Source organism: Melanerpes formicivorus, unplaced genomic scaffold (genome assembly GCF_026170545.1).
Source record: "Melanerpes formicivorus ecotype bairdi unplaced genomic scaffold, bMelFor1.0.p_v2 SCAF_16, whole genome shotgun sequence".
In the NCBI taxonomy this organism is placed as follows: domain Eukaryota; kingdom Metazoa; phylum Chordata; class Aves; order Piciformes; family Picidae; genus Melanerpes; species Melanerpes formicivorus.
In genome coordinates, this window is record NW_027142368.1 from 17,403,888 (window position 1) to 17,429,894 (window position 26,007).

At 63.2% G+C, this 26,007-nt stretch overlaps 4 protein-coding genes across 7 annotated transcripts; 1 reads left to right on the forward strand and 3 right to left on the reverse strand.

The window, feature by feature from the left end:
- The first annotated feature begins 486 nt into the window (after positions 1 to 486).
- PGGHG (protein-glucosylgalactosylhydroxylysine glucosidase) lies at positions 487 to 14,851 on the forward strand. Of its 4 annotated transcripts, none has more exons than XM_068148489.1 (15): positions 487 to 795; positions 918 to 1,117; positions 1,557 to 1,821; positions 2,238 to 2,448; positions 2,913 to 3,348; positions 3,725 to 3,844; positions 4,704 to 4,835; positions 5,132 to 5,243; positions 6,225 to 6,297; positions 6,765 to 6,901; positions 7,690 to 7,823; positions 8,049 to 8,144; positions 8,906 to 9,003; positions 11,105 to 11,310; positions 11,403 to 14,851. In XM_068148489.1, the coding sequence occupies exons 3-15, from the start codon at positions 1,569 to 1,571 to the stop codon at positions 11,465 to 11,467; spliced, it is 2,073 nt and encodes a 690-aa protein (XP_068004590.1). In that variant the 5' UTR covers positions 487 to 795; positions 918 to 1,117; positions 1,557 to 1,568; the 3' UTR covers positions 11,468 to 14,851. The 4 variants fall into 4 exon arrangements, with proteins under 4 accessions (XP_068004590.1, XP_068004592.1, XP_068004591.1 ...); XM_068148490.1 differs by having other exon boundaries at positions 719 to 795; positions 918 to 1,158; XM_068148488.1 differs by lacking the exon at positions 487 to 795 and having other exon boundaries at positions 1,012 to 1,090.
- On the reverse strand, positions 13,391 to 15,166 carry LOC137446123 (interferon-induced transmembrane protein 5-like). The gene is made up of 2 exons (XM_068148492.1): positions 14,538 to 15,166; positions 13,391 to 13,948 (listed from the first exon to the last, which is right to left on the reverse strand). Exons 1-2 carry the CDS (start codon positions 14,697 to 14,699, stop codon positions 13,730 to 13,732), a joined length of 381 nt encoding a protein of 126 aa, XP_068004593.1. The 5' UTR covers positions 14,700 to 15,166; the 3' UTR covers positions 13,391 to 13,729.
- A 638-nt stretch (positions 15,167 to 15,804) lies between these two features.
- Positions 15,805 to 17,240, reverse strand: LOC137446124 (interferon-induced transmembrane protein 5-like). The gene is made up of 2 exons (XM_068148493.1): positions 16,929 to 17,240; positions 15,805 to 16,280 (listed from the first exon to the last, which is right to left on the reverse strand). Exons 1-2 carry the CDS (start codon positions 17,112 to 17,114, stop codon positions 16,128 to 16,130), a joined length of 339 nt encoding a protein of 112 aa, XP_068004594.1. The 5' UTR covers positions 17,115 to 17,240; the 3' UTR covers positions 15,805 to 16,127.
- A 5,157-nt stretch (positions 17,241 to 22,397) lies between these two features.
- Positions 22,398 to 24,043, reverse strand: LOC137446125 (dispanin subfamily A member 2b-like). The gene is made up of 2 exons (XM_068148494.1): positions 23,562 to 24,043; positions 22,398 to 22,928 (listed from the first exon to the last, which is right to left on the reverse strand). Exons 1-2 carry the CDS (start codon positions 23,775 to 23,777, stop codon positions 22,734 to 22,736), a joined length of 411 nt encoding a protein of 136 aa, XP_068004595.1. The 5' UTR covers positions 23,778 to 24,043; the 3' UTR covers positions 22,398 to 22,733.
- Between the last annotated feature and the right edge of the window lie 1,964 nt (positions 24,044 to 26,007).

Consider the following 26,007-nt stretch of genomic DNA (forward strand, 5'->3'; position numbering starts at 1 on the left):
GCTGCCTCCCCTCTGCCCCAGCAGGGTCAGCTGCCCCGGGAGAGCCACTGCAGAGCTGGAGCAGGTTTGGGGGTGCTGTGGTGGAGCACAGGTTCCTGCCCGGCAGAGGAGAGCTGCCCCGGCCAGAGGGCTCCCCCGGGGCCCTGCTCACATTTCCTGGGTGGCTTTCAGGGGAGAGATGGTCAGAGGCTGCTTCATAGCAGGGCACAGGACAGCCCTGGGACCTCTGTGCTGCCCACCACGGGTTGTGAGCTCCTCTGGGCGAGCCCCCGGGGGGCAGGAGCGAGTTCTGCCTGCGGGGCTGGGGCTGTTTGGGTTGGGTTTGGATTGGTTTGGTTGTTTGGGTCTGGTGGTTGTTGTTTGGGTTGGGTTTGTTTGCTTTGGGTTTGTTCTGGGTTGGTTTTGTTTGGTTTGCTTTGGGTTTGTTTTGTTTTTAAGGGCGGGGAGGGGAAGTCTAAAAACTAAAATAAGAAAAAGGGTTAAAAAAGAAAGAAAAAAGAGAAGCGATTTCCTTCCTTGTGCTGCGGGGCCACTTCCGTCCTGCCCCGCGGCCAGCCGCAGCCTCTGCTCCGCCGTCGGTGCCCCGCGGCCAGCCGCAGCCTCCCGCTCGGCGCTGGGGGGTTGCAGCTTCCCGGCAGCCAGCAGCGAGGTTTTGGTCCCGATCCCCCCCCGGGCACCAGGAGGCTGAGCCCCCCCGGAGCTCTCCGGGAGGGGTTTCGGTGCTGCCAGCCCAGCCGGGGCGGTGCTCTCGCCGCTCCGGGGCCACCCCAGCTCGGAGGGTCCCTCGCTGCCTCGGTTCGTAGTTTTTGCCGTGTTGTAGTGCGTGGGGCTGCCAGGCCCCCCCGGGGCTGGCTGCTGGTGTCCGGTGCTCCCTCAGCTGCCTGCCTCTCAACGCCTTTCAAGGTCTTTTCGTACAGCAGGGGGACAGAGAGCTCCTGCCCCGGCGAGCCGCCGCCTGGAGCCCAGCTGGAGGTGCAGGAGCGAAGGGGAGCGCAGGGCTGCGGTGGGCTGGGGACCTCTGAGACCGCAGAACAGCCTTCAACAGTGTCACAGGGCAGCGCCGGGAGGAAGAGGAGGCGAGAAGAGGAAGGTTGCTGTCTTATCTTGGGAGAAACTGGTGAGGGGCTGTGCTGGGGAGGGACAGCAGAAGGGGAAGAGGTGAGGAGATGGCGAAGTCACAGAGCTGAGGTGGGTTGGGGAGGTTGGGGTGAGCCAAGGAGCTGCTTTGCTTGCCTGGGAGCTGCCGCAGCCCAGAGAGGACAAGGGGACCTGCAGGGGAGGGAGCCAGCCCTGGAGGAGGGGGAGACCCCCCCAGGCACTGGGCGGTGGGAGCACTGCCGGTGGAGGTGCTGGTGGAGCAGCTGGGGTCGGGTGGTTGGTTGGACTCGGTGATCCTGGAGCTCTCTTCCAGCCTGGCTGACTCTGGGGGTCTGTGAGGTGGAGGCGCTGGGAAGGAGCAGGGCTGCAGAGAGCAAGCAGCCAGCTTTGGGTGCTGGGCAGGCCCCGGGGAGCAGCACCTTCAGCCTCTGCAGCTGCCTGTCCTTGGTGCCCCTCAGCTCAGGCTGCCGATGGCTGACGGGGAGGAGGACCCAGCGCTGTTCAGCTGCAGGGCCCTGCCCTCCGACCCCCGGCTGCTGCCCACGCTGACCAACGCCTACCTGGGCACCCGCCTGTACCAGGGCAGCCTGCACGTGGCCGGGGTGTACAACGGGGCCGCAGGGGGCACGCACCGGGCAGACCTCCCCAGCCCCCTGGGCGTCAGGCTGGCGCTGCCCGGCGCGGGCGGCCTGGCAGAGACCTTCACCCTGGACACCCGGACGGGTAAGGAGCAGAGCCTGGGCAGGAGCCTCTTGTGCTGCTGCCACCTTCCAGCCCCCATGGCCCTGGGCCCCCATGGCCCTGGGCCCCCATGGCCCTGGGCCCCCATGGCCCTGCCCCTCCCGCAGCTGTGGCTCTGCTGGGCTTGTGCTGCCTCTCCCTCGAGGTCACATCATCTGCTCCCTGCCCCTGCAGGGTGGTGCTCCCCCGGAGCTCTCTTGGTCCCTGTCCTTGTGAGGCTAAAGAGCCTTTGCCAGGCTCTGCCCCAGTCCCTGGAGCCAGGCTCTGCCCCAGTCCCTGGAGCCAGGCTCAGCTGGCACTGCTGAGTCACAGAGCCATGGAGTGGTCTGGGTTGGGAGGGACCTCAAAGACCTTCCAGTTCCCAATCCCCTGCCTGATGGCTTCTGTTGTGCTCACAGGAACCTTCACCCACCTGCTTCAGGCAGCTGCCTGCACAGCCACACACCAGCTCTATGCTCACCATGCCCTCGTCCACCTGATGGCCTTCAGCATCACCATCCGGCGCTCACCTCGCACCACCCAGCCCATCACTGCCCAGCTCCACTCTGCTTTTGTGCCAGAGAGCCAGGACCTGCAGCTGAGCCAGGGACCAGACTTCCAGGGAGCACAGTGAGCTGGGGTCGGGGGGGACCTTGCCCCTCCATGGGAGGGGCAAACCCTGGACAGGACAGACCCAGGCTGGGGGGGTGGGAGGGTGGTGGGAGCGTGGAGGCTTCCACCTGGCAGGTCTGTGACCCCCTCCTGGACAGCTACAGAGACTTTCATTGGCTACAGCTGCAGAGCTGTTCCTTCAGGGAGGTGTAAGAGGATGATGAAGGCCACAGGGACCAGCTGTGACCACAGAGGAGTGAGTGGGGGGAAGGCCATGGGCTGAGGGGAGATGACCTCTGGGGGTGGCTTGGTGGCACTGGGTAGTCCAAAGGAGTTTCAGCCTCCTGCACTCGGGGGGGGGACAGCAGCTGAGCTGACACATGGGGACAAGGCAGCTTTATCCTCGGGGGGGATCAGGAGCCTGGTACCAGCTGCTGGGAGGAGACCCCCACGGGCTGCCACCTGCCTGCTGTCTCCCATAGCTACATCCACGGGAGGACCCTGGTTCCTGAGGTGGAGGGGGGACCCTGCCCCACCGTTCACATGCTCTGGACCCCTGTGCCCCCGACCTTGACCCTGCCTGAGGGGCAGCAGGAGCAGTGCTGGCAGTTCCTGGTGGCGGTGGCCGAGAGCGAGGAGGAGGTGAAGAGGAGCTACAGCCAGGGGCTGGCCCTCAGTGCCGCGGGGGCCCTGCACGCCTCCCACCTCCAGGCCTGGGCCAGGCTGTGGCAGGGCTGCTGCGTGGAGCTGGATGGACCTCTGCCCCTCAGGCAGGCCCTCCGGGGCTGCCTCTACTACCTGCTGAGCTCCCTCCCGCCCCTGGGCAGCTCAGGCCTCCCCTTCCACGGCATCAGCCCCGGGGGGCTCTCCAATGGCTCTCAGGGGGAGGACTACTGGGGACATGTCTTCTGGGACCAGGTGGGTGCTGGTGGTAACCTGGGGGCTCTGCTCAGTGACTGCTTCCCAGAGAGGGATTGGCCATTGGGATGTGCTGCCCAGGGAGGTGGTGGAGTCCCCATCCCTGGAGGGGCTCAAGAGGGGATTGGATGTGGCACTTGGAGCCACGGTCTAGCTGTCAGGAGGTGCTGGGTGACAGCCTGGAGTGGATGAGCTCTGAGGTCTCTTCCAACCTTGGTGATTCCAGGATTCTCAGGGATGAGGGATTGGCAGGGGGCTGCTGGGAAGCCTTGAGCTCCCTTCCAGCCCTGACAGTTCTGTGATTCCGTGCTTGGTGGGAGAGTTTGAATGCCCCAGCAGCCAGTGCCAGCGTCCTGCCTTGCTTGGCTGCTTGCAGGAGACCTGGATGTTGCCCAGCCTCCTGCTGCTGTACCCGGAGGCTGCCCGAGCCATGCTGCAATACCGCATCCGCACGCTGGAGGGCGCCGTACGCAACGCGCAGGAGCAGGGCTACCAGGTGAGGCGGGCAGGGGGCAGCGCAGCCCCTGGCACCCAGGAGGGCAGCTGGGCTCTGCTCCTCTGCCGCTGGCTCCGGGCAGGGGCTGTGAGCAGGGCATTGCCTGCAGGCAGTGCGGTGCAGCCACAGCTCCGAGGGCAGCTGCTGGATGTGTGCAGAGTGCAGGGCTCCTGAGCTGACCAACTCCTTAGCTGCACAGAGCACAGCAATCACATCCCACGGGTGCCAAAGCAGCATCCTCACCTTGGCATCCTCACCTTGGCATCCTCACCTTGGCACCCTCGGGTGGGAGCATGCTGCAGGAGCCACCTCCCTGGCATGCTGGCAGCTCTCACTGGGAAAAGATTTGAGCTTACCTCTGTGGTTGGGTTTTAGTGGGTGAGGATTGGTAGCAGAGGAGAGGAACAGCAACTGAGCAAGGGGTACTGGGGTCAGGGACAGCCTGGGGGTCAGGGACTTAGGGTAGGCACAGCCTGGGGGTTAGGGCTGCCAGGGACTTCTGTTAGCTACTTGAGGCCAGGGCTTCAGTGTGGGGATGCTGCCAGGGATGGGGATGCTGCCAGGGATGGGGATGCTGCTCAGGGCTTCTGAGAGCTGCTTTGCCTGTAGACCTCTGTGAGTGGGACTCAGAGTCCAGTGCTGAGGATTCTACAAGGCAGCAATAAAGGACTCCTGGGAGGGCTTCTGAGCTCCTCTGCACTTCTGGCATCTCATTGCTGTAGGCAGTGGGGTCGGTGCCTTCATTTGCCACCCAGTGGCCCCCAGATCAGGGTGGAACAGCAGCTGGCACCCAGGAAGAATCAGAGCAGTGGTCTGGGGAGAGCCTCTCAGCTGCCTGAGGGATGTCTGCTGCTGGCAGGGGGCTAAATTCCCATGGGAGAGCGCAGCCACTGGCCGGGAAGTCTGCCCCGAGGAGATCTACGGGGCCCAGGAGATCCACATCAGCGGGGACGTGGTGCTGGCCTTTGAGCAGTACTACTACAGCACTCAGGTGAGGGCAGCCTGCCCCAGGCTGTGGCAGGGCCTGCAGGACCTCTGCTGACTCTCACTGTCCCTTTCCAGAGACACTCTGCTGCTGCCTGCTCCTGTCAGGGCTGCTCCTTCAGCCCTGCTGCTTCTGTCCCTGCTCCTCGTGGGTGGCTCAGCATCCTGTGGGCTCCATCCAGGCCAGTTTCCTGACCTTTCCTCTTGCTCCATCCATCTCCTCACAGCTCCTTTCCTCCTGCTCAGTTTGGTGCTGGCCAGGTCCCCCTCGTGGCCCTGACTTCCTTGTTTGGCTCCCTGCAGGACCAGGAGCTGTTCAGGGAGGCTGGGGGCTGGGAGCTGGTGAGAGCTGTGGCTCAGTACTGGTGCAGCAGGATGGTGTGGAGTGAGCAGGAGCAAAGCTACCACATCAGAGGTACTTCTGCAGCTGCCTGTGCGGAAGGGGCTGTGAGCTCAGAGCCCCTCCAGGCAGAGCTCCTGAGGCTCCTGCCCTCTGGAACTTCTCCCAGGTGCTATTTGTGCCCAGGACCAGATGCTCAGCTCTCTCCCAGGCACAGGATCTGCTGTTTGTTTCCTCACTCTCTTGCCACTCCTGGGAAGCCTCTAAATGCCTCCTTCCAGGGTGGCACAAGCCAGTGGCACGAGCGTGGTGCCCTCAGACGTGCCCTGGGGGTTGGTGGCACTGAGAGAAAAGGGACTGCAAGGGCTTTGGAGAGGAAGGGCTTCAAAACTGAGTTTAAATCCCCCAGGAAAGGGCAGGAGGACATCTCAGGGGACCTCTGGTGCTGTTGGTGCTGAGCCAGGGCAGGCACTGCCGTGCCAGGCAGGACACAGGGTGGCTCTCTGTGCTGATGGGTGCCAGCCCCCACAGTGGGCTGCTCCTGGAAGGGGAGGCTGGGGGCCAAACCAAGGAGTGAAGGAGAGGTGTTTGTGGGAGGGAGGGTCTGGAGGAGAAGGCTGGGTTAGATCAAAGGGGTCTCAGGTGATCAGGGCTAGGAGAGCCCTGGGGGTGCTGCCAGCTGGCCTGGGGAGAGAAGATCCTTGGAGGCAGCCCTGGTGCCCCCAGAGGAGTCACCTCCTGAGCTGGGTGGTGTCACTCTGGTGCAGTGGACACCTCTCCTGGGGAGAGCCTGCTCAAAAGCAGCCAAGGAAGGAGCTCAGCCTGTGGGCAGGGACTTGGTCAGGCTGAGTGGATGCCTGGAGAGGTCTGGGGGCTGGGAGGTGACCCTGCAGGGGAGGTGCCCTCAGCTGGAGGCATCTGCTGCCCATGCACAGCCAGAGCTGCAGGCTGGGCTCTTCCTCCCTCACAGCAAGCTCCACTCCTGCTCTCCTCTGCTGAGGAGGGGCACAGTGCCAGGGCCAAGGCAGTGTGCAGTGTGCCCTCCTGTCCCTGCAGGTGTCATGCCCCCAGATGAGTACCACCCCCGGGTCGATAACTCTGTGTACACCAACGCCGTGGCCCAGCGCAGGTAACCTCCTGCCCTGCTCCTGCCCTGCTCCAGCTCTGCTGCCTGGGCAGCTGCCAGGGCTGCAGGCAGCTCCTGGGTGGGCTGCACCTTTCCCCTCTTCCCATAGCTGAGCTGCTCTCCTTTGCCTGCCTGTGGGGGGGGAAGAAGCGAGTGGTCCCGTGGGGGCTCACCTGGCTTGGCCCAGGAGTGCCCTGGCAGGGATCTCGCTTCCCAGCAGGGTTTCTCTCTCTCTCTGATGAGATCTCTGCAGTTAGCCAGCTGGGGGCTCCTGCAGCTGGAGGTGCAGACCCCTGGCTGCAGCAGTGGAAGCAGCTTCCCCCCACATTGACTCTGAGCCATCTGCTTCCAGTGGCTGTTCCTCTGCACCTGGTGGCTCCTTAGTCCTTTCTCTTCCCTTCCCCTCCCCTCTCTGAGGGGCCACAGGTGCCTGTTTCTGGCACCAGCCATCACCTCTCACCTCTCTGCAGCTTGAACTTTGCAGCTGACCTGGCTGGGGACCTCCTGGTGCCTGTGCCAGAGGAGTGGAGGGAGCATGCCAGGAAAGTGAAGGTGCCCTTGGATGAGGAGAGGAAATACCACCCCGAGTATGATGGCTACAGCCCAGGTGAGAGGGCAGGCAGCAGCAGCCCCCTGAGCTGGCCTCTGCTCCTTGGAAGCCTGCGAGAGGTGGAGCTGTGGCTGGTTCAGAGGCAGGAGCAGAGGCTGGGTGGCTGTTCCTTCGGTGCTGGATGAGTGTGGTGGAAGCTGAAGCGCCCCTGGGCTGTGGCTGGAGCTCAGGGGCTGGTGGGGTGCCTGCTCTGCTCACCATGTGCCTGCCAGCAGCACTGAGTTGGTCACTCTCCACTGCTCTGTGCCTGAAGCAGCCTCCACCCTTGCTGCCCAGGTAGCCCCTGTGGAGAGCCTGGCTCGTGGAAGGTGTTGTGCCTGGCTCAGGAGAGGAGAGGCTCTGGGGACACGGAGCAGGCTGCAGCCAGCATGGCTGCTGTGAGCCCACTGCTGCCCCCTCTGCCAAGCTCGAGTGCTTGTGCTGCCCTCCCAGCACCTCCTGTGGCCCTGGGGGTGAGGTGGAGGCTGCAGGGGCAGTGCATGCCCAGCTCAGAGCCCTCTGCCCCTCTGGCTGCCATCACCTCAGGGCTGTGCCAGTGCCCTGCCTCAAGAGTGTCCAGCACACAGCCCCCGGGGCACAGCCCCAGGGGCACAGCCCCAGCTGCTGCCCAGGGTTGCCTGCCTGCAGGGCCACCACCTTCCCCCTGCTGCCCTGGGGGCTGCTGCTCAGCCCTCGCCGCCCTGTGCGGGTTGGGTTTGCTCCCACAGCAGCAGCAGACCATGGCTGTGCCAGCTGTGCCAGCTGTGCCCGCTGGCACCTGTGGGCTGAGCAGCTCCTCTCCCCAGGGGAGCTGGTGAAGCAGGCTGATGCTGTGCTGCTTGGCTACCCCCTGATGCACCCCATGAGCCCTGAAGTCCGGAGGAACGACCTGGAGCTCTATGAGGCTGCCACCGACCCGGGGGGGCCAGCCATGACCTGGGTGAGGAGAGGGGCAGAGCCCCCGGGGGGGCTCCCCCGTGGGGGTTGTTCCCATCCCAGGCAGTCGCTGCCAGCATCTGCCAGACCTGCTTTGAGCTCTGGGTGGTCGTGGGCAGGGCAGGGCCGGAGCTGGCAGCCGCAGATGGCTGCTCTGGGCCCAGGGGGTGCCAGGCGGTGGTGTCCCCCCGGGGGCATGGCAGCTGGGCACAGCTCTTCTCTCCTGCAGAGCATGTTTGCAGTGGGCTGGCTGGAGCTGAAGGAGGTGCAGAGAGCCCAGAGCCAGCTCAACAAGTGCTTCAGCAACATCACAGAGCCCTTCAAGGTCAGCTGCCTGGTGGTGCTGTGGCTGCCCCCATGGCAGACTCCTCCTGGCTCTGTCCTGCCCATGCTGGCTCTGCCTGTGGTGCCCAGGTGGCTGTGGTGCTGAGCTGGGGGGTGCACACTCAGCTCTGCCCTGCATGCTTCCAAGAGCAGTGGGGAGGCTTCTGCTTCCTGATGGGATATTCAGTCTGGAGAGGAGAAGGCTCCCAGGAGACCTCATTGTGGCCTTCCAGGCTCTGCAGGGGGCTGCAGGAAAGCTGGGGAGGGACTTTGGAGGCTGTCAGGGAGTGATAGGACTGGGGGGGGGATGGAGCAAAACTAGAGGAGGGGAGATTGAGCTTGGCTGTGAGGAAGAAGTTGTTGCCCATGAGGGTGGTGAGAGCCTGGCACAGGCTGCCCAGGGAGGTGGTGGAAGCCTCCTGCCTGGAGGTGTTTGCAGCCAGGCTGGAGGTGGCTGTGAGCAACCTGCTGTGGTGTGAGGTGTCCCTGCCCATGGCAGGGGGGCTGGGACTGGCTGAGCCTTGAGCTCCCTTCCAGCTCTGAGAGGTCAGGATGGTGCTGGTCCCAGGCTGCCTCCTGCCTGCCAGGGATGGGAAAGGGAATGGAGATGGTGAACTGAGAGAGATGTCAGAGCCCAGCCCCTGCCTGGTGCCAGCGTGGGCAGCAGGGCATGGTCACTGTGTGAGAGTGATGTGAGGATGCAAACCCATCTGTGTCGAGCCCCAGGCTGCTGCTGAGTCCTTCTGTGCCTTGGTGTTTCAGATCTGGGTGGAGAACTCGGATGGGACAGGAGCTGTGAACTTCCTGACGGGGATGGGTGGCTTCCTGCAGGCTCTCCTCTTCGGCTGCACAGGGTTCAGGTGAGCCCCAGGCTGGGTCCCACTTTGCAGGCAGCTCTGTGTCCCTTGGAGCCTTGTGCTGCTCAGCTGGGGTGATGTGACCTGCTCCTGGGAAAGGGAGGGACCTGCAGCAGCCTCCCAAGCTCCTGGCAGATAGTGAACCAACAGGAACCTTGGTGGTGCTGGGGACAGTTAGCCCCTGGTGGAGGTCAGGGCAGAGGTCTCAGAAGCCATCCTTGGTTCTCCTCCTGCCTCAGAAGGACTCAAAGCCAGGTCCCCCCTGAGCTCCTCTCTGTGTCTCTCCTCTCCCTGTGACCCCAGCCCCTGCCTAGCCTGTGGGGCTTCACTGGCTCTGGAGGGGAAGCACCTCCAGCCCTGCCCACCCCACAGGTGGTTGCAGCTTTGGTTCCTTCCCAAGGTGTGGCTGAAGCTTCCAGCCCTTGGGCTCAGGGATGGAAGGGAAAGTGCATCCTGCAGGCAAGCCCAGGGCTGCTGCTTCCTGTGCCTTAGGCACTGGGGGGGGCTTTGAAGGGGAGCCCCCAGGCCTCTGGCAGTGCTGGTGCAGGGCTCTAAGCCTGTTCCTGCTGTGGTGCCTGCGACGCAGAGCAGCTGAGAGAACCTCTCAGGGTCACCTGGGGAGTGGGTGGCAGGTTGAGCAGGTCACTCCCTGAGTCTGGCCTCTGGCTGAGCTGTCACATCCTGCAGCCTGCTCTGCATGTGCTGTGGGAAGAGCTGCTGCAGCCCCTCAGGAGCCAGCTGCCTCCTGCACACCCCTGGCTCTGCAGGGGGAGGCTCTGCTCAGGCCCCAGCACAGCCCTGCAGTGCCTCAGGAAGCATCCAGCTCTCTGTCCTTGGGAGCTGCCCGGTGCCTGCAGCAGCTGGGTGGTTCCAGCCCTGAGGCAGAAGCCCCTGGAATGTCTTCTTGGTGTGACCAAGGCTGTCCCCAGTGCCAACCCTTCTGATCTCTGGCACCAGCTCTGTGTTTGTCCTCTGCCTGTGTGGCCAGGAGCTGCTGAGAAACCCAACAGCTCCCGGGTGGAGCTGGGTGTGAGCTCCCCTCTCCCCAGCTGGAAACCTCAATTGCAGCCTTGGTGGAGCTCTGAGGTCTCCAGAAGTTTGGTGTGGGTCAGGTTGGGTCCCTCCCAGCACAGGCTCCAGCCACAAGCTCTGGGGCTGCAGCCAGATTGCCACAGCTCTCAGGGTGACACTTGTGGGGCCCTCAGGGCTGTGCTCTTGCCCCTTGCCTGGCACCCTGGCCTGCCCCTGAGGCTCTCCAGGCTCTTGAGCCTTTCCTGAGTCCTCTCCAGTCTGCTGAGCCCTCTCCACAGCCTGCAGGTGATGGTCAATAGCTCTCACGTTTCAGCTGTGAGTAGGTCACAGCCACCTTTGCTTTTCCTCAGCCAGAGCCAAAACACACAAAAGGTCCCTGCTGGACCTGGGGTGAGGGCTTGGAGAGAGGCTTCAGCCTCTGCCTGCTTTGCAGCTTGTGGTGAAGCAGCACCTGGAGTGGTGCTGAGTTGCAAGCCCTTCAGGCTGGTGTCAGTGGGAGCCGAAGTGGTTGTCTGGAGGCCACTTTGATGACCTGCTTGAGCCACAAGCTGCAGCCATGCCCTGAGCTCCTGCTGGGGCTGAAGCCTGGCTCCAGCACATGGCCCCCAGCCTGTGCTTGCAGCTCTGTGGCCAGGTTTCAGTGGCAGATGCTGCATGGGGCCCGTGGCCACCCCTGCTTGCTCCTGTGCCCTGCTCCTCACCTCACAGCAGGAGCCAGAGTGGGGAACTGAGCTGTCTCAGGAGGGAGGAATCCTATTGTCTGCTCTTTCTTATTAAAAACCCCAAATTCCCACCTCCAGGAGCCCCCAGCCCCCCAGCTGAGGGAGGGGAAGGGGGACAGGAGCACTGCTGGGCTGTGGGAGCATGGCCCCAGGATCTTGTCCCTGGAGACCCTTGGGATGCACCAAGGACTCTTCCTGCCCCCAGGCACACAGCAGTGGTGGCTCTGGGGTGTCTGAGGCTGTGCTGGCTGGGGTGGTGGCCAGCCCCTGGAGCTGCCCTGCTCTCTGGCTCTCTGTGCTGCTGTGGGTCTGCTCTCCTTGCTGCTGGCTCTGAGGCTCCTGCCTTTCAGGATCACGAGGTCCAGGCTGCGCTTCGACCCTGCCTTCCCCGAGGACATCCACAGCCTGGCAGTCTCTGCTGTCTCCTACCTGGGTAACAAACTGAAGTTCAGCATCACCAGGGAAGAGATCAGCATCAAAATGACTGCCTCTGCCCAGGCTGCTCCCCTGGAAGCTGTGCTGGAGGAGTCAGGGCAGCGCTTTCTGCTGTGTGAAGGTAGGAGGCCATCCCCTGGCTCTGCCTCCTGCAGCCAGGGCAGTGTGGGAGGAAGCCATCCCCACGCTCCCCTGGGCTGCTGTTCATTGCAGGGCAGAGCATCTCCTTCCCCACAGCAGCTGGCTGGATTCAGAGGTTGTCCACTGAGGCACATTAAGCTGTGGCTGACCCCAGCCTCCCCCACCCCAAGCACCAGAAACCAGCTGAGGAGCAGATGCTGGCAGGAGGGGAAGGTAAATGTGGGTGGAAGGTGAGGTCCCAGGCTGTGCCACAGCCCCCCTGTGCCCACAGGACTGTGTGCTCTGTCTTTGGGGCCCCAGGGAGGGGTGGTGGCCTTGGGGCTCTCACTGTGGCTGGGGTGGCAGCAGCTCCCTGGGTGATGCTGAGCAGCGCTGCCTGAGCCCCTCGGCCCCTGCTCGTGTGCTCAGCACCTCTCACGGAGAGGAGGAGGTGACATCAAGCCTGGAAGTGGCTGTTTGAAGCAAGATGGACTTGCTCTGATCCCAGGGCTAGTTTCCAACCTGAATGACTCTGACTCTGTGCTTGTGTGGAGCTCTCTAAGCCTCCCTGGCTGCAGCTGCTTTCTACATCTGTGTGCAAGGACACCCCCAGCCCAGTGGCTCTGCATCTGCTGCAGCCCTTGTGTGCACTGACCCCCAGCTCCTCCAGCATGCCCTGGCTTGGTTCTCACCTTCTGGCCACCAGCATCACCCCAGGGGCTCAGCCACTGCTGCCTGGCCCCATTTCCCCCCCTGCCCATTATCAAGATGAGGAGGACCTCCCAGGCTCTGGGGTTTGGATATGTTGAGCATCTCTGACGCCCTGAATCCTCCTGGCTCCATGGTGAGGAGCTGAGGACAGCCTGCAGCAGGGGGTGGTGGATGGAAGTGAGGTCACAAACTGCACCTCCAAAGGCTCTTGAGCACTGCTGGGGCAGCTCAGCTCCCTTGGCTTGGAGCTCCCCAGCAGGCAGTGTCCATGAGGTGCTTGTAAGCCTTTGGCTACTTCATCTTTCTTTCCAAGCAGCTTTGGAGCCAGAGCCTTTACAAAGTGGTGTTTGCAGAGCCAGGGAAAGCTCAGGCATGGTGAATGTGGCCTCAGATGCTGGCAAGTGTGGCCCTCCCTGGGCTCTGAGCCCAGTCCTCCTCCAGAGGGGCAGCCACAGAGCTTGAGGCACTTCCTGTGTCTTGGGAAGCCTTGAGGGAGAGCAGAAAGGCTGTGCCCGTGCCCACATGCCAACGAGGGCACCATACCCCCAGCATCCAGCTCTGTAATGGGGGCACCCTCCCCCCAACATCCAACTCTGCACCTGGCAGCACCCTCCCCTCCTGCATCCCCTCCCCTCCTGCATCCCCTCCCCTCCTGCATCCCCTCCCCTCCTGCATCCCCTCCCCTCCTGCATCCCCTCCCCTCCTGCATCCCCTCCCCTCCTGCATCCCCTTCCGTGTCCCAGCCCCATGCCTCGGCTGGAGCAGCCATGGAGTGAAGCCAGGGGCTGGGGAGGGTGTCCCCTGCCCTGAAGCCAGGGGCTGGGGTGGGCACCCTTGCCCACAGGCTCTGTCCTGTTCAGGCAGTCCCCAGGAGCCTCCCAGAGCCCTGAGGTTATAAAAAGCCCTGCAGCCACTCCCTGCACAGGGCTGGGAATGCTTAGGGCAGCAGGGACTCCCCCACCTTGTAATTAGGTTGGCTCTGGGTCAGGCCTTGTCACAAGGCACCCAGCCCCTAATTACCAGCAGCCCTGGGCAGCAGGGCAGAGCAGCCTGGCCCCTTTGTTCCCTTGCCCCCTGTAAGAGCCCCAGGGGCTGTGCTTGGGTTGGGGTTTTGATGGGGCTGCAAGTAAAGCTCAGGTCTCAGCTCCCCTCAGGGGCAAGGATGTCTCAGCTGCTTGAGCAGGTCCCCACGGGGCCAAGAAGCTTCCCTGCTGCTTTCCCCTCCTTGGTGCCTGGGTGGGTGTGAAGGGCATGGAGATGGTGACTTCTCCTGGCTGGGAAGAGCAGGAGCAGGGCCAGGGAGCTGGTTTGTGTTGTCCCTTAGCCTCTCTGCACTCCCCAGCACACACCACGACTCACAGTGTGTGAAGTGATTTAATGACTCAAACCGCCGTGGCTGGGGGTCGCTGTGCTCCACACGGGAGGAAGGGGCTTCAGCAGACCCAGAGTGAACGAAACCAACCAGGCTGCCCCAGGAAGCCCAGCCAGGAGCGGGGGATGGGCGCCACAGGCCTGGGTCGGGCAGGCAAGGGGCAGGGGGGCTGCGGTGATGTGGGAGAAGCTTGAGGAGCTGCCTCCCCTCTGAGCAAATGCTGCCGGGTGGGCACGGCAGCCTGGCACGGCCCTGGGCGGGGGCTGGGTTGTGCTGCTGGTGGTTTCTGGAGGCCACCAGCACTGCAGGGGGGGCTGTGCAGGCCCTTGGCCCCCGGTCACTTGTCCTCCTCCTCGGCCCCGCTGAGCTGGTAGGCGAAGAAGTTGACAGACTCCTGGGCGAGCTTGGAGAGGTGGATGGCGCCGGTGACCACCAGGGCGGCCAGCAGCAGGGGCAGCACCACGCTGCCTGCCGTGGCCAGGGCGTTGTAGCACCGTGCCTTGGAGCTGAGCTGCCGAGCAGCCTCCACGTCCCCGGACACCTTCCGGTCCCGAGCCTGCAACAGCCCAGAGCCTGGGCAGCGGTGCCCTTCCCACGCCTCCTCCCAGCCTGGCTGCCTGCCTTGGGCCCCCTGCAGCACGCAGTTTAGACCCAAGCGGTGGCAGGAGTGTTCCCTTCCCTCCCTTCTCTGCCTTCCCTTCCCTTTTCCCTCCCTCCACCCCTCCCAGGCTGCCCCCCGGCTCCCTGTGCTCCTGCTCTCCCCCACCTCCACTTTCTTTGCTGCTGGGATTTTCCCTCCTCGCTGGCTCCAGCCCCCCCTTGCCCCTCATTTTCCCACTGGAGCTGGTCCTGCCAGAGGGCAGGGGCTGGGGGCATCACAGCCCACCCAGCACCGTCTAGGAAGAAGCAGTAGTCCCGCGGGCTCCGGCAGGAAGCTGTTGCCTAGGGCAGCCTCCTGGCCTCATTAACAGGGGGCAGGAGAAGCAGGGGGGCTTTGCCAGGAGACCACCACCCCGAGGGAGCTGGGCTCACCCTCCACCCCAGCCCTCCCGGGTCTGTGTCCCGTGCGAAGTCCCTCCCTTGGCATCGGCCCGGGGAGAGCTCCCGGGTGCCCTGGGTCTGCCCTCCCCGCTGGGCAGCCCTACCTTGACGGAGAAGGCGAGCGCCACGAAGCCCAGGCAGCAGAAGTTCATGTAGAGGGTGTTGAAGAGCGACCAGAGGAGGTGGTCGCGGGGCAGGGGCGAGCCGGGGGCTGAGGGCTGCCGCTTGCTCGGAGGATGCTCCTCCCGGGGGTAGGAGGTGTCCATGGCCACCGCGAGGGGCACCGCACGGCTCTCCTTCACCAGCCTGGCTGGGCTGCGGGGCCGGGCAGCCCCTTTATATCACCCGCGCTTGGGTGCAGCCCCAACGCCTCTATATATAACCCCCACAAATTACAGCCCTGGCTGTGGTCATCAGCGAGGCTTGGCTGGGAGCTTGGAGAAACAAACGGCACCAGGGGCACGGAGCTGGTTTGGCTACACCAGGGGCACGGAGCTGGTTTGGCGGCACCAGGGGCACGGAGCTGGTTTGGCGGCACCAGGGGCACGGAGATGGTTTGGTGGCCCCAGCGCTCTGGGACAGCTGCTGGGCTGGAACGCGAGGGACCCTCGGTGCCAGGACCTCGCTGTGCTGGCTCACAACCGTACTTTCAGCCCAGCCCCTCCAGGTGGTCTTGGCCGGAGAGACCCCTCACCCGCAGCGGGAGCTTGACGCCAAGGTATGGCAGAGCTGTTTCCCGGGGAGGGGAAGGGGATGGAGCTGCGGTGGGATGGAGCTGCGGTGGGATGGGGATGGAGCTGCGGTGGGGAGGGGATGGAGCTGCAGTGGGGAGGGGATGGAGCTGCGGTGGGGAGGGGATGGAGCTGCAGTGGGGAGGGGATGGAGCTGCGGTGGGGAGGGGATGGAGCTGCGGTGGGATGGGGATGGAGCTGCAGTGGGATGGGGATGGAGCTGCGGTGGGGAGGGGATGGAGCTGCAGTGGGGAGGGAATAGAGCTGCAGTGGGGAGGGGATGGACCTGCGGTGGGATGGGGATGGAGCTGCAGTGGGGAGGGGATGGAGCTGCGGTGGGATGGGGATGGAGCTGCAGTGGGATGGGGATGGAGCTGCGGTGGGATGGGGATGGAGCTGCGGTGGGATGGGGGTGTGCAGCTGGAGAAGCTCCGAGATGGTTTGGGTTTTTTTCCTCCTTCTGCCAGCCCTAAACTTTTAAGGAGAAATTTATCTTGGATGTGGGCTGAAATCTGCACCCCGGCAGGAATGGAGGCAGAGAGCCACGGAGCAGGCAGCGGGGGGAGGAGGAGGAGGAAGGGGAGGAGATGCATTAGGACTCTTTTCTTCCCCACTGTGAATAAGGCGACAGGCGAGGGGCTCGGGCAGGAGGAGCTTTATTTGTGCATGCAGTGACCAGGGAGGCTGTCGCGGTGACCAGGGAGGCTGTCACAGCTCCCAGCCGAGGCACAGCGGCAGGGAAAAGAGGAGCGCTGTCTGCCGCACCCCAGCGTGGAGCAGCCATCCCCTGCCAGGCTGGGACAGGACACCCAGGGCTGTGGGCAGCGAGGGGCACAGGGCTTCGCTCCCTCTCCCCCCGTGCCACGCAGCCGAAGTGGGGACATGCTGGGAGGAAGAGGGCAAGGGGGGAGGAGAAGCATCCCGGGGGGCAGCAAGCAGGTCGGTGGCTGTGCCGTGTGCGGTTCAGGGAGTTCTGGTGAAGGCAGAGAAGAAGATGGCAGCGATGATCACCACGCTGAGGACCAGGAGAACGGAGCCGATGATGTTCAGCGTCTTGGCACGGGCACCATGCCGCCGGGCACCCTCCAGGTCCCCCAGCACCTTGCAGTCACGGGCCTGTGGGGGCAAATGGGGGCTTTAGCCGCGGCGGGGAGCTGGCTGGAGGCCCTGCAAGGTGCTGCTGGACCCCCAGGGATGCATTGCCCCAGGGCAAGGAGTGAAGCAACCAGGCACTGCTCACAGGGCAAGGAATAGACTGGAGGGGGGGGGCGCTAAGGCAGGAGTGGCATCAGAGAGGTCTGGGGTAGGAGATCAGATTGGGGGCTGGGATGGGAGAGGGGTCTGAGGTGGACTAGGGCAGAGCAGGGGGGCACCAGGAGCTTCTGAGGGGAGGGAAAGCTCTGAGCTGGGCTGGTTCTGGTCAGGCTGGGGGAGGTCGAGCAGCGGGTGGGACATGTCAGGGGTCCTGGGCTGTGTTAGCGCTGGAGGCTGGTCTGGCTCGGAGGGTCTCTGGAGGAACTGAATTGGGGGTCCCCGGATGAGCTGATTTGGAGGGTCCCTGGAATAGGTAATTCGGGGATCCCGGGAGGAGCTGACTGGGGAATTCCTGGGGCAGCTGGTTCGAGGGTCTAGAGAGGGGCTGGTTCGGGGGTCCTGCGGGGGAGGGGCTGGTTCGGGGGTCTCGGGAGCGGCTGGCTGGGGAATCCCAGGCTAAGCTGGAGCGGCGGTGGCAGGTGGGGGTCCCTGCGCCGCCCCGCCGCTCACCTTGATGGAGTAGACGAGCGCAGGGAAGCAGCAGCAGCCGAGGTAGGCGAGCGAGGAGCCCAGCAGCACGTTGAGCAGCGCCCACAGCACGTAGTCCCGGGGCTGGCCGTCGGGGCCGGCGGCAGCGGCCGTCCCGGGCGCGGGGGGCTGTAGCGGGATGGAGACTTCCACTTGCTTCGGTTTCATGGCCGAGCCGAGCCGAGCCGGGAGCCGAGGGCTGCAGCGCCGCGGTAATGAACCGACCCCGGCACGCCCGGGACAACGGGATCGGCCCCGCACCGCCCCCGCCGCCCGTCGGAAAGGACGGGCCCGGGCGAGCAGGGCCCCCACCGAGGCTCAGCCCCTCCTCGGGAGTGGCACTGGGGACACTGAGGGGGCTCAAAGGGGCGTTGGAGGCAACAGGAAACCTTGAGGACTCCGAGGGAACTCCGAGGGGTCTCTGGGGACTCAGAAGCCCCTTTGAAAAGCTGCTCCCTTGGCAGCAAAGTGGGCAGAGATGGCACGGAGGTGGGGCGGGGGGGGGTGAAGGCTTGAGGATGACTTCAGGATGCTGGCATGAGGAGCAGATGGGCACCAGGAAAGTTGGGGACCCCCCCCGGCCGCTACTGAGCCCTTGGGCAGGGACTGCAGGAACACATGCCTGAGGTCTGGGTTAGCCCCAGCCCTCTGAGGGGAGAAATGACACCTCCCAAACCCCAGAGCATGACACTGCCAAGGAGAGTGGTCGAGAGAGGCTTTATTTGCCTTGAGCTCAGCCTCAGGGTGCTGAGGACTGCCTCTTGTGCGGTGGGAGTGGGGAGAAAGGTCCCAAAGGAGCCCCCCACCCACCCCTGGGTGAGGTGGGCAGACCTCAGGATGAGCCAAACTCTCTGGATCCTCCTTTCCCAAGGGACTGAAGGAGGGTGGGTGGCTCTGGAAGGGTGGCTGTGCTAGGGATCCCGAGCGTGGGGCTGGGTGCTGCAGGAGGGAGGGAGGGAGGATCTGCAGAGAAGGAAGGGGAGTGGGGTGCAGATGGAGGGCTTTGGGGTAAGCTGGGGCAGAAGGGAACAGGCAGGACGAGGTGAGTTGGGATTTGGTGGAGCAGGAGGGGCTGAGATGGGGAAGGAAGAGAAGGGATCAGGGAGCCCTGGGATGGGTGCAGGCAGCAGGTAGGACCCCGAGGCAGGCAGGGCTGTGGTGAGATGGGGGTGACCTGCCCCTTACCTTGATGGAGAAGGTGAGTGCCAGGAAGCCCAGGCAGAAGGGGTTGCAGAAGAAGGTGGTGAAGAAGGACCAGAGCACAAAGTCCTGGGGGCTTGGCACAGGCTGTGGATGGGCACAGGTGGTGATGGTGGGGCCGAAGGTGGTGGCTGGAGGGCCTGGCACAGCCCTGGCACAGGGCTGCATGGTGATGCTGACAGGCTGGGGGAAGCTCTCCATGGCAGCCTGGCACCAGGCAGGGGCGCTGGCATCCAGGATGGTTATAGGCGAGAGGAAGGACTGCCAGGGTGTGGCCACCACGCTGTGCCCGGGGTGGGGGCACTGGCTGTCTCGGGGGGCAGGCTGTAGGGTGGGCTCCCTGGGCAGGCTGAGGGCCTAGGACCAGGCTGGGGGAGGTGGAGGAGGATGCCCAAGGGGCAGGGGATGCCATAGGACATTCCTTACCCCCTCCCCTTTGCTTTTTGCCCTCCAGCTGGGCAGCAGCAGGAGCCTGTGGCACAGGAGGATGTGCCAGTGGTGGGGATCAGCCCCCTGAGACACTCTCCACAGCTGCAACCCCCCCCCAAGGGCTCGATCCCCACCCCCAGAGGCCAAGGCCGGCTGCAGTGAGCTGGGGGTCACCCGGCCCCGGGGGCTCCAGCTGAGCTCTGAGCATTTTCCCCTTCCTCTGGTTTCAGCTTCCTTGATGAGGTCTTGCAGCCACCATGGGCTCTTGTGGTTGTCACAGAAGACCGAGGGGTGGGAAGAGAGAGAAGGAAGCTTCAAGAAAGCAGCAGGGAGGGAACAAAACATTCAGGTCAAAAATCCCCAAACCACCAAGGTGCAGGAGTGACAAACTCTGTGTGCTTATCACACAGCAGCATCCTTCCTGCTGGGCACTCAGATCCTGCAGGCGGAGGGAGAGGCTGCTGCAGAGGAACCAAGCCCTGGCATGCCCCCGAGGAGCGGGGGGTTCCCCACGCAGGAAGAGCAGAGGGCTTGGGCCAGCCACAAGCGAAGGTCTCTGCCCCCTGCACGCAGGTTTTGTGGCTGTGCCACTGCTCACAGCCTGGAACTGAAAGTGGTGCCCCCAGTGTCACCCTTCCCAGGCCCACGGGCAGTTAAAGGTCATCGATTTCCTTTAGTTTCCTCGGGGAGGTTCGTTAGGGCTGTGGTGGTGGCTGAGGAATCAGCACAGGAAGTGTGGAGGCTGCTGGGGGTGGGCGAGGGGATGGATGGAGGGCTTGGGCTCCGTGGGGATTCCAAGGGGTTTCCACCCTCCTGCCCCAAGGCCTGCTGAAAATGCTGCTTGAAGGAGGCCAGCAAGAGGTTCCCCACTGTGGGCTCCCCAGGCCCCTCCATGGTGCTCCACCTCCCCACCTGCTTCTCCAGAGGTGAAGGCACCTGGGATGCTGGGTACCAGAGAAAGGCAAGCACCAGCCACAAGGACCAGGTGTGGCTGGGTCGATCCTTCTCCACAGCTCCCATTCCCCATCCCCTCAGCAGGAGCACAGCTGGGGGCTCACCCCTCCCAGGGTCAGCAGCAGCTGCCCACAGAAATCTCCTCCTCCCCATCTCTGCTCCCGGTTCTGTTATCTGCCCTGGCACCTGAGCAAACCAGAGGGGAGGCAAAGTTCAGCCCTCGCTGCTGCTGCTGTCTGTGTGTCTCTGCTCAGCCCCACTCCTACCCACAGCCCATCCCGTGGGGTCCTGGGGATGCTCCTGGCAGGGTTCAGGGGATGTGGTGGATGATGACTTTTGGGGCACATGCTAGAAGGAGGGTGCAGGAGGAGACATGCAGGGGGAGGGTGAGTGGCTTTTGCATGCCAAAAGGGAGGGGTCTGCAAGGCAAGTGTGGAACCAGGGGGCTGGGGGGGCTCGTTCAGTTGGCTCGGGAGCAGCTCGCTGGGTTCCACAGGTCCTGCCCTCGCTGCTCCCCGGGGGGAGGCGCTGAGAGCTCAAGTGCTCGGTGGCTGCTTGCCAACAGCCTGAGGCGACTGCTGGAAGAGCAGGCTCCTGCTGCTCCATCCTGGGAGCACTGCTGCCCTGCCCCTCCCTGCTGGGGGGCAGCAGCCTCTGCATCAGGTAGCTTTACCGCAGAGAAAGGGCTTTGCTCTCCCTGCTTCCAAAGTCCACTCCATTCCTGCTGTCCCACCCAGCCCCTCCCCAGGCAGGACCTGGAGCTGAGAGGCATCCTCGTGTCATCCCCGCCCCCCCCCCCCCCCCCGGCACCCCTTGGTGAGGCAGGGGAGGGTTTGGGGATGGTGCAGAGGGCTACTTCTCCCTCCCCAGCTCCATCCTGCTCCCAACAGGGCTGTCAGATGGTTACCCCCTGGGGGGGTCTGTGGCTGTGGAGCATCCCTAGGACACGCCCCAGGACTTCATGCCTGTGTTGGATGACTGAGGCAGGGGGAAGAGCTCTCGGGGTGCAGAGTGAGCCCACACCCCTGCGCCAGCCCCCATGGGTATCAGATTCTCCTGGGCAGCAATGTGCCGTGAGATTCGGGCAGGATGTGGCTGAGTCCCCGGGGGGCGGCAGGAAGCAGGAAGAGGCTGGAGCAGGGGTGGCTGTGATGCAGCAGACCCCGCGGACAGGACGCCAGCCCTTGTGCAAGGGACGTGGCTGCTGCCAGAGCTGCCGCGGAGCAGCCAAGAAGGGTCAGGGGGCTGCTTGTGAGCAGGGAGCCGCTGCCCGCTTACAAACCCTCGTGCCAGCGTCTGGATGGGGCTGCTTGACCCCATCTGGTGGGCACTGTGGTGCCCTGCGAGCAGCGAGCAGCCCCCAGAGAGCGGCAGGGGCTGCTCCGCTCTTACGGGAAGGAGCAGAGGAATGAATGATTCACCAGGAGGTCCCTGCCAGGGACTCTGCAACAAACAATTGCTGTTTGTGGAAGGCGTTTCTGGCTTCTCGCTGGCGAGCCTGGCTTCCCGGCAGCAGCCTGGTGTTGCTGGGAGTGGGGTTCAACCCAGGCGTCTCCCCCACTCCTCCTGGGACCCCAGCCTGCGGACCCCGGCCTGCCTGAGGGCGAGCAGCAGGAAGGCTTCCAGCGGGCTGGGGAAGGGGAAGCTTGGCCAAACACATACTTGAAGCTCTGCCAGCTCAGCTCAGTTCAGCTCAGCTCAGCCACGGTTTTCAGTGAGGTCTTCCCCAGGTCACTTCAGGCCCTGCTGAAGTTGGGCAACCGAATGCCACACGCTGGTGGCTCTGGCGGCGTGAGGGCTGCTGCCCCTTGCCCGGCCAGCCCTGCCACCCTCGATGGGGGCTGCAGTTTTAAGCTGGCCCACATGGCTGCTCTGGAAGGAGAATCAGAAAGGCAAAGTGAGAAGGCTCAGGGCTGAGACAAAGGCAGCTGAGCAGGTCAGGCAGGTGCTGTGCATGCAGCAAAGCAAAGCAGGAAGCTCATTGTCCCCCTTCCCATCACAGGCTCAGCCCTCTGCAGAGCCAGGCTCCATCCCATGCACCAGGGACCTGGGAAGACAAACACCATTGCCCCAAGGCTTCCCCCTTCCCTCTTCCCCCAGCTTTATATGCTCAGGCATGATGTCCCACGCTCTGGAATGCTGCTGTGGACCACTGGGCTCAGCTGTCCCAGATGTGTCTCTTCCCAGCTCCTGGTGAGCCCCCAGCACACTCACTGGTGGGGAGAGGAGCAGAAGCCATTGACTGTGCAAACATCACTCAGCAGCCACAAAACCATCCCAGTCACCCAGCAGGTCCCAGCACAAACCCCAGATCACCCCACACCAGCTGTGCTCTCTCCCAGCCCAAGCCAGCACAGCACTGGAGGGGGGGAGGAGGGGGTCTCCACCATGCTTCAGCCCAGGAGCAGCCCTGCCTGGCTGGTGTCCCCATTGCCCACTGGTGCCAGCACTGTCCCCTCTCTGGGCTGAGCTGTGAGGCTCTCTCCTGCAGCAAAGGCATTTGGGATGGAGCCACACTCCCTTCTTCCCTGCTCCCCCTTCCCTCTGGAGACCTCTCCTGGCCCCCACTGCCCCCAGTCATGTTCCAGCTCATCCTACTCAAGCCCTTTGCACAGCTCTCAGCCCTGCTTGCTCCTAGCCCCTCCTGAGGGTTGGTGAGGATGGGCTGCTCCTGGGGTCACTCCAGCAAAAGGGAGGTGCTCCCTACATCCCATGCCCGTGAGTACCCGAGCTCACTGAGCCTGGTGTGTCCTTGAGCACCATCTGTGCCACCCTGTGCACAATGTCCCTCTCCAGGCACTTCCTGAGGGACATTTTTCAACCAGCCAAGCTGGGGAGGGAACCCCCAAGTGAAAACCAGCCAGGAAAAAGAGTGAAAGAAACCTTTATTTGGACCAGGTTTCTCTGATCCTCCTCCTCCTCAGGGTTACACTCGAAGGCACCTGGGGCTACCAGGTCGGCGTGAAGCGGCAAGCAGAAAGGCAGAGAGGTTCCTCTGCCGCAGCCAGCGCAGGGTGCTCAGCTCCTGCCGCGGGGAGGCATCTCCAGGCACTTCAGCGGGGGCCAGGGGAGAGGGCTCTGCGAGGACATCAAGCAGCGAGGCAAGTGGGACAGGAGCCCAGCAGGCTCAGGTGGGTGGCACGGAGGACATCCCCCCCTGCCCTGAGGGAGGAGGGGGCTGGCGGCAGGCGGAGGGGGGAAGGGCTAAGTGGGGCCATCGAAGAGGCTCTGCTCCTGGTGGATGAAATTGGCCACCACGATGGTGCCGCTGGCGAGCAGGGCGATGAGGAGGATGACGAAGAAGATGTTGAGCAGCAGGGCGGTGATGTTCAGGTACTTGGAGGTGGTGCCGTAGCTGAGGGCTCCGCTGTAGTCTCTGAGGACTTTGCGGTCCCTGGACTGGAGGAGGCAGAAGGGAGAGTCGGTGGGGCTGGGGGGAACCCATGGAAGGTCTTGAGGGACTGCAGGCTGCAGCCGGGTAAGGAGAGGTGCTGGAGGGGCTATGCAATCCAGAGCTCCCCGAAACACCTGGGGGTACCCTGGGGTGGCAAGCTGCCCCCACTGCCTTCTCCACAGCTTCCAGACAGGGTCAGGGCTCCCTGGGGCCAGGTGTCCGAGGAGTGGGGGCTCTGTAGTGTTTGTTGGGCACTCTTGGTGAGGTCCATGCTGCTACATGAAGCTGGGGGCTCTGTGGGGTCCATGGCTCTCCATGGGCTTGACAGCTCTAGGGGTCCACAGGTCTCTATGGGCTTAGGAGCTCTGTGAGCTCCATGGGGACTCTGTGGGGGTCATGAGGCACCTCGAGGTTGGAGGCTCTGTGGGGTTCACGTGTCTCCCTGAGCCTGAGGGTTCTGTGGGCTCCATGGAGCACCCCAGGGTGCGGGCTCTGTAGGGTCCACGGGACTACCTGATGGCTCTATGGGATCTATGGGTCTCCCTGGTGTGGGGGGCTCAGTGGGGGCCCCCAGACCAACCCCCACCCCATTGCCCGTGATCTTCCCTCCCTCCTACGGTCCCCCGGCCCCCCTTCACCTTCACGGAGAAGACGAGGGCCATGAAGCCCAGGCAGCAGATGTTCCCGTAGAGCATCGTGCAGAGGGACCAGGCGAAGTGGTCGCGGGGTGGGGGCACCGGCGAGGGCTCCACCATCACCACGGTGCTCCGCGGCAGACCCTCCATATCCAGCCCCTCGGACAGCGGCTCGTAGGGTGGCAGCGGCGCTCCGGGCGCCCGGCTCCGCTCCATCATAGTGGCTGTGCGGCGAGGACAGGCAGGGGCTTCGCGGTGGGAGGCGGCCGCGCACCGATAGTTTCGATTCTCCGACGGCCGGGATGGGGCGGGACGGGGCCGGCCTCCGCACGGCAAAGCAGTTCCCGCCTCCCCCCTTTCCCTTGTCACCCCGCTCTTTGCCCCTTCTTTTCTCTGCCCCTTTCGTTCTCCCCTTTGAGCCTTCCCTGCGTCTTTCCCTGCCCCTCTCTTTCCTTGTCCTCTTCTTTTTCTTTCTCTGTATTCCCTCCTTTGTCCCCTTCCTTTCCTTGTTTGCCCCTTCCCCACCCCTCTTCCTCCTTTGCTCCTCTCTTCCCTCGCTCTTTTCTTTAACCCTTCCTCACCCCTTCTTTGAGTTCTTCCTCTTGATTCCCTTTCGTTCCCCTTCTCCATTTTTTTCTTTACCTTGTTCCTTCCCTTTCTTTCCTTGCTCCTTTCCTCGTCCCCATCTTCACTCCTTGTTTGTATCTCTGTCCCCTTCTTTGCTCCCTTTCCCCATCTCTCTTTACCTCGTTATTTTTTCCTTCTTACTTTAACCCTTTCTGTGCCACCCTCTTTTCCTGGGCACTTCTTTCCCCCTTTCTTTGTCTCCTTCTTTTTTATTTCTCCTCTGCCCTTTTTCTTTGCTCTTTTCTTGACTTGTGCCTTTCTTTGCCTCCTTCTTCATCCTCTTCTTTGCATTTTCTTTGCTCTCTTTTCCTCCCCCTGTGTTCTCTAACCCCTTCCTTCCTCCTTCTGGCTTTTCTCTCTTCTTTCCTTCTTTACCTCTTTGACTCTTTTTTCCCCCTTTTTTCCTGCCTCCTCCCTTACCTCCTGGTTTTTGCTCTCCTTTTTTCTCTGTCCCTTGTTTTGCCCACCCTCATTTTTTCTCTCCTGGAGCCATCCAGGGTCAACTGTGAGCGTTTCAGGGTGATTGGGGAAGAAGCCCTGAAAGAGGCCTCTCTGCAGAATGGTGCTGGGATTCCCCCTTCCCTCCCACTCCCAGCCTCAGTCCCCAGCTTCCTGCCTCCAGGATTTTCAGCCTGCAATGGTCTATGGACACAAATTCCTGGCCTCTGCAGCTCCTTCTCCACCGAGGAGCAGGGCTTGGCCAGAGGAGCCTGGCTGGGACCTACCCTTGGCACAGCATAGATCCCCACTCCCTGGGCTGGGGCCTCCTGGCTCTCCAGGCAGGATGGTGTGTGAAGGGCTTGGGCTTGTGCCCGCCTCTGAATCCCCAAACCCCACTGCAGGGGGACTGGAGAGTGTCCTGGGCAGCTGCCAGCTCAACCCTGTGCCCTGGCAGTGCTTTACAGGGTCTGAGCAGGCAGGGACAAAGGCTGCTGTTGTGGAGCAGACTCAGTCCCTCACAAGTGTGGGGTAAGGCTGGAAGGTTGGGGACATCTTTTGGGACTCATGGACAGCCCTGTGCTGGTTCCCTGCAGCCCTGAAGGTGCCATCCCCTTCACAGAGATGTGCATCCATGGCTGCCCCACCAGCCAGCTCTCCCAGGGTGTCCTTGGGCTGCTGCTGTTAGTGCAGCACAATCCCTGTTGTACCCTGGAATGTAAGGAGGAAAGAAGCTTCCCTGGCAGCTCTGGGATGGATCATGCTTAGAACAAACAAGCTCAAGGACAACCTGGCCCTGGAAATGTGGTCTTGACTTCTGGGAAGCTTCAAGCTCTCCATGATGGGTACCCCAGGACAATGCCAGCATCCTAAACTCTTCTGACATGTCCTGGAGCCCCGCCCCAGCACCACCCGGTGTCACAGGTCAGTGACTCCAGCAAGATGGACTCTGGGGACATCTGGACCAACACAAACACTGCAGAGCTGCTTTGCAGGGGCTGACCATGACCAGCAGCAGGTGGTGTGGTGCTGGTGACAAGTCACAGAGTCACAGGCTGGGTTTATTTGGAAGGGACCTTAAAGTTCCAACCCCTGTGCCATGGGCAGGGACACCTCCCACCAGCACAGGTTGCTCAAGGTCCCATCCAACCTGGCCTTGAACACCTCCAGGGAGGGCTCATCCATGACCTCCCTGGGCAACCAATTCCAGTGTCTCCCCACCCTCACTGGAAAGAATTTCCTCCTAGTGTCTGATCTGGCCAAGCTGTGTTGTACCTGAGTGACTGAATGGTGCAGAACCCCTCCATGAAGGCAGATTGGAGGTGCCCCAGGTGGGCTGGGACTGCTCACCCCCACCAGGACTTGCTCCTGCAGGTCTGTGCCC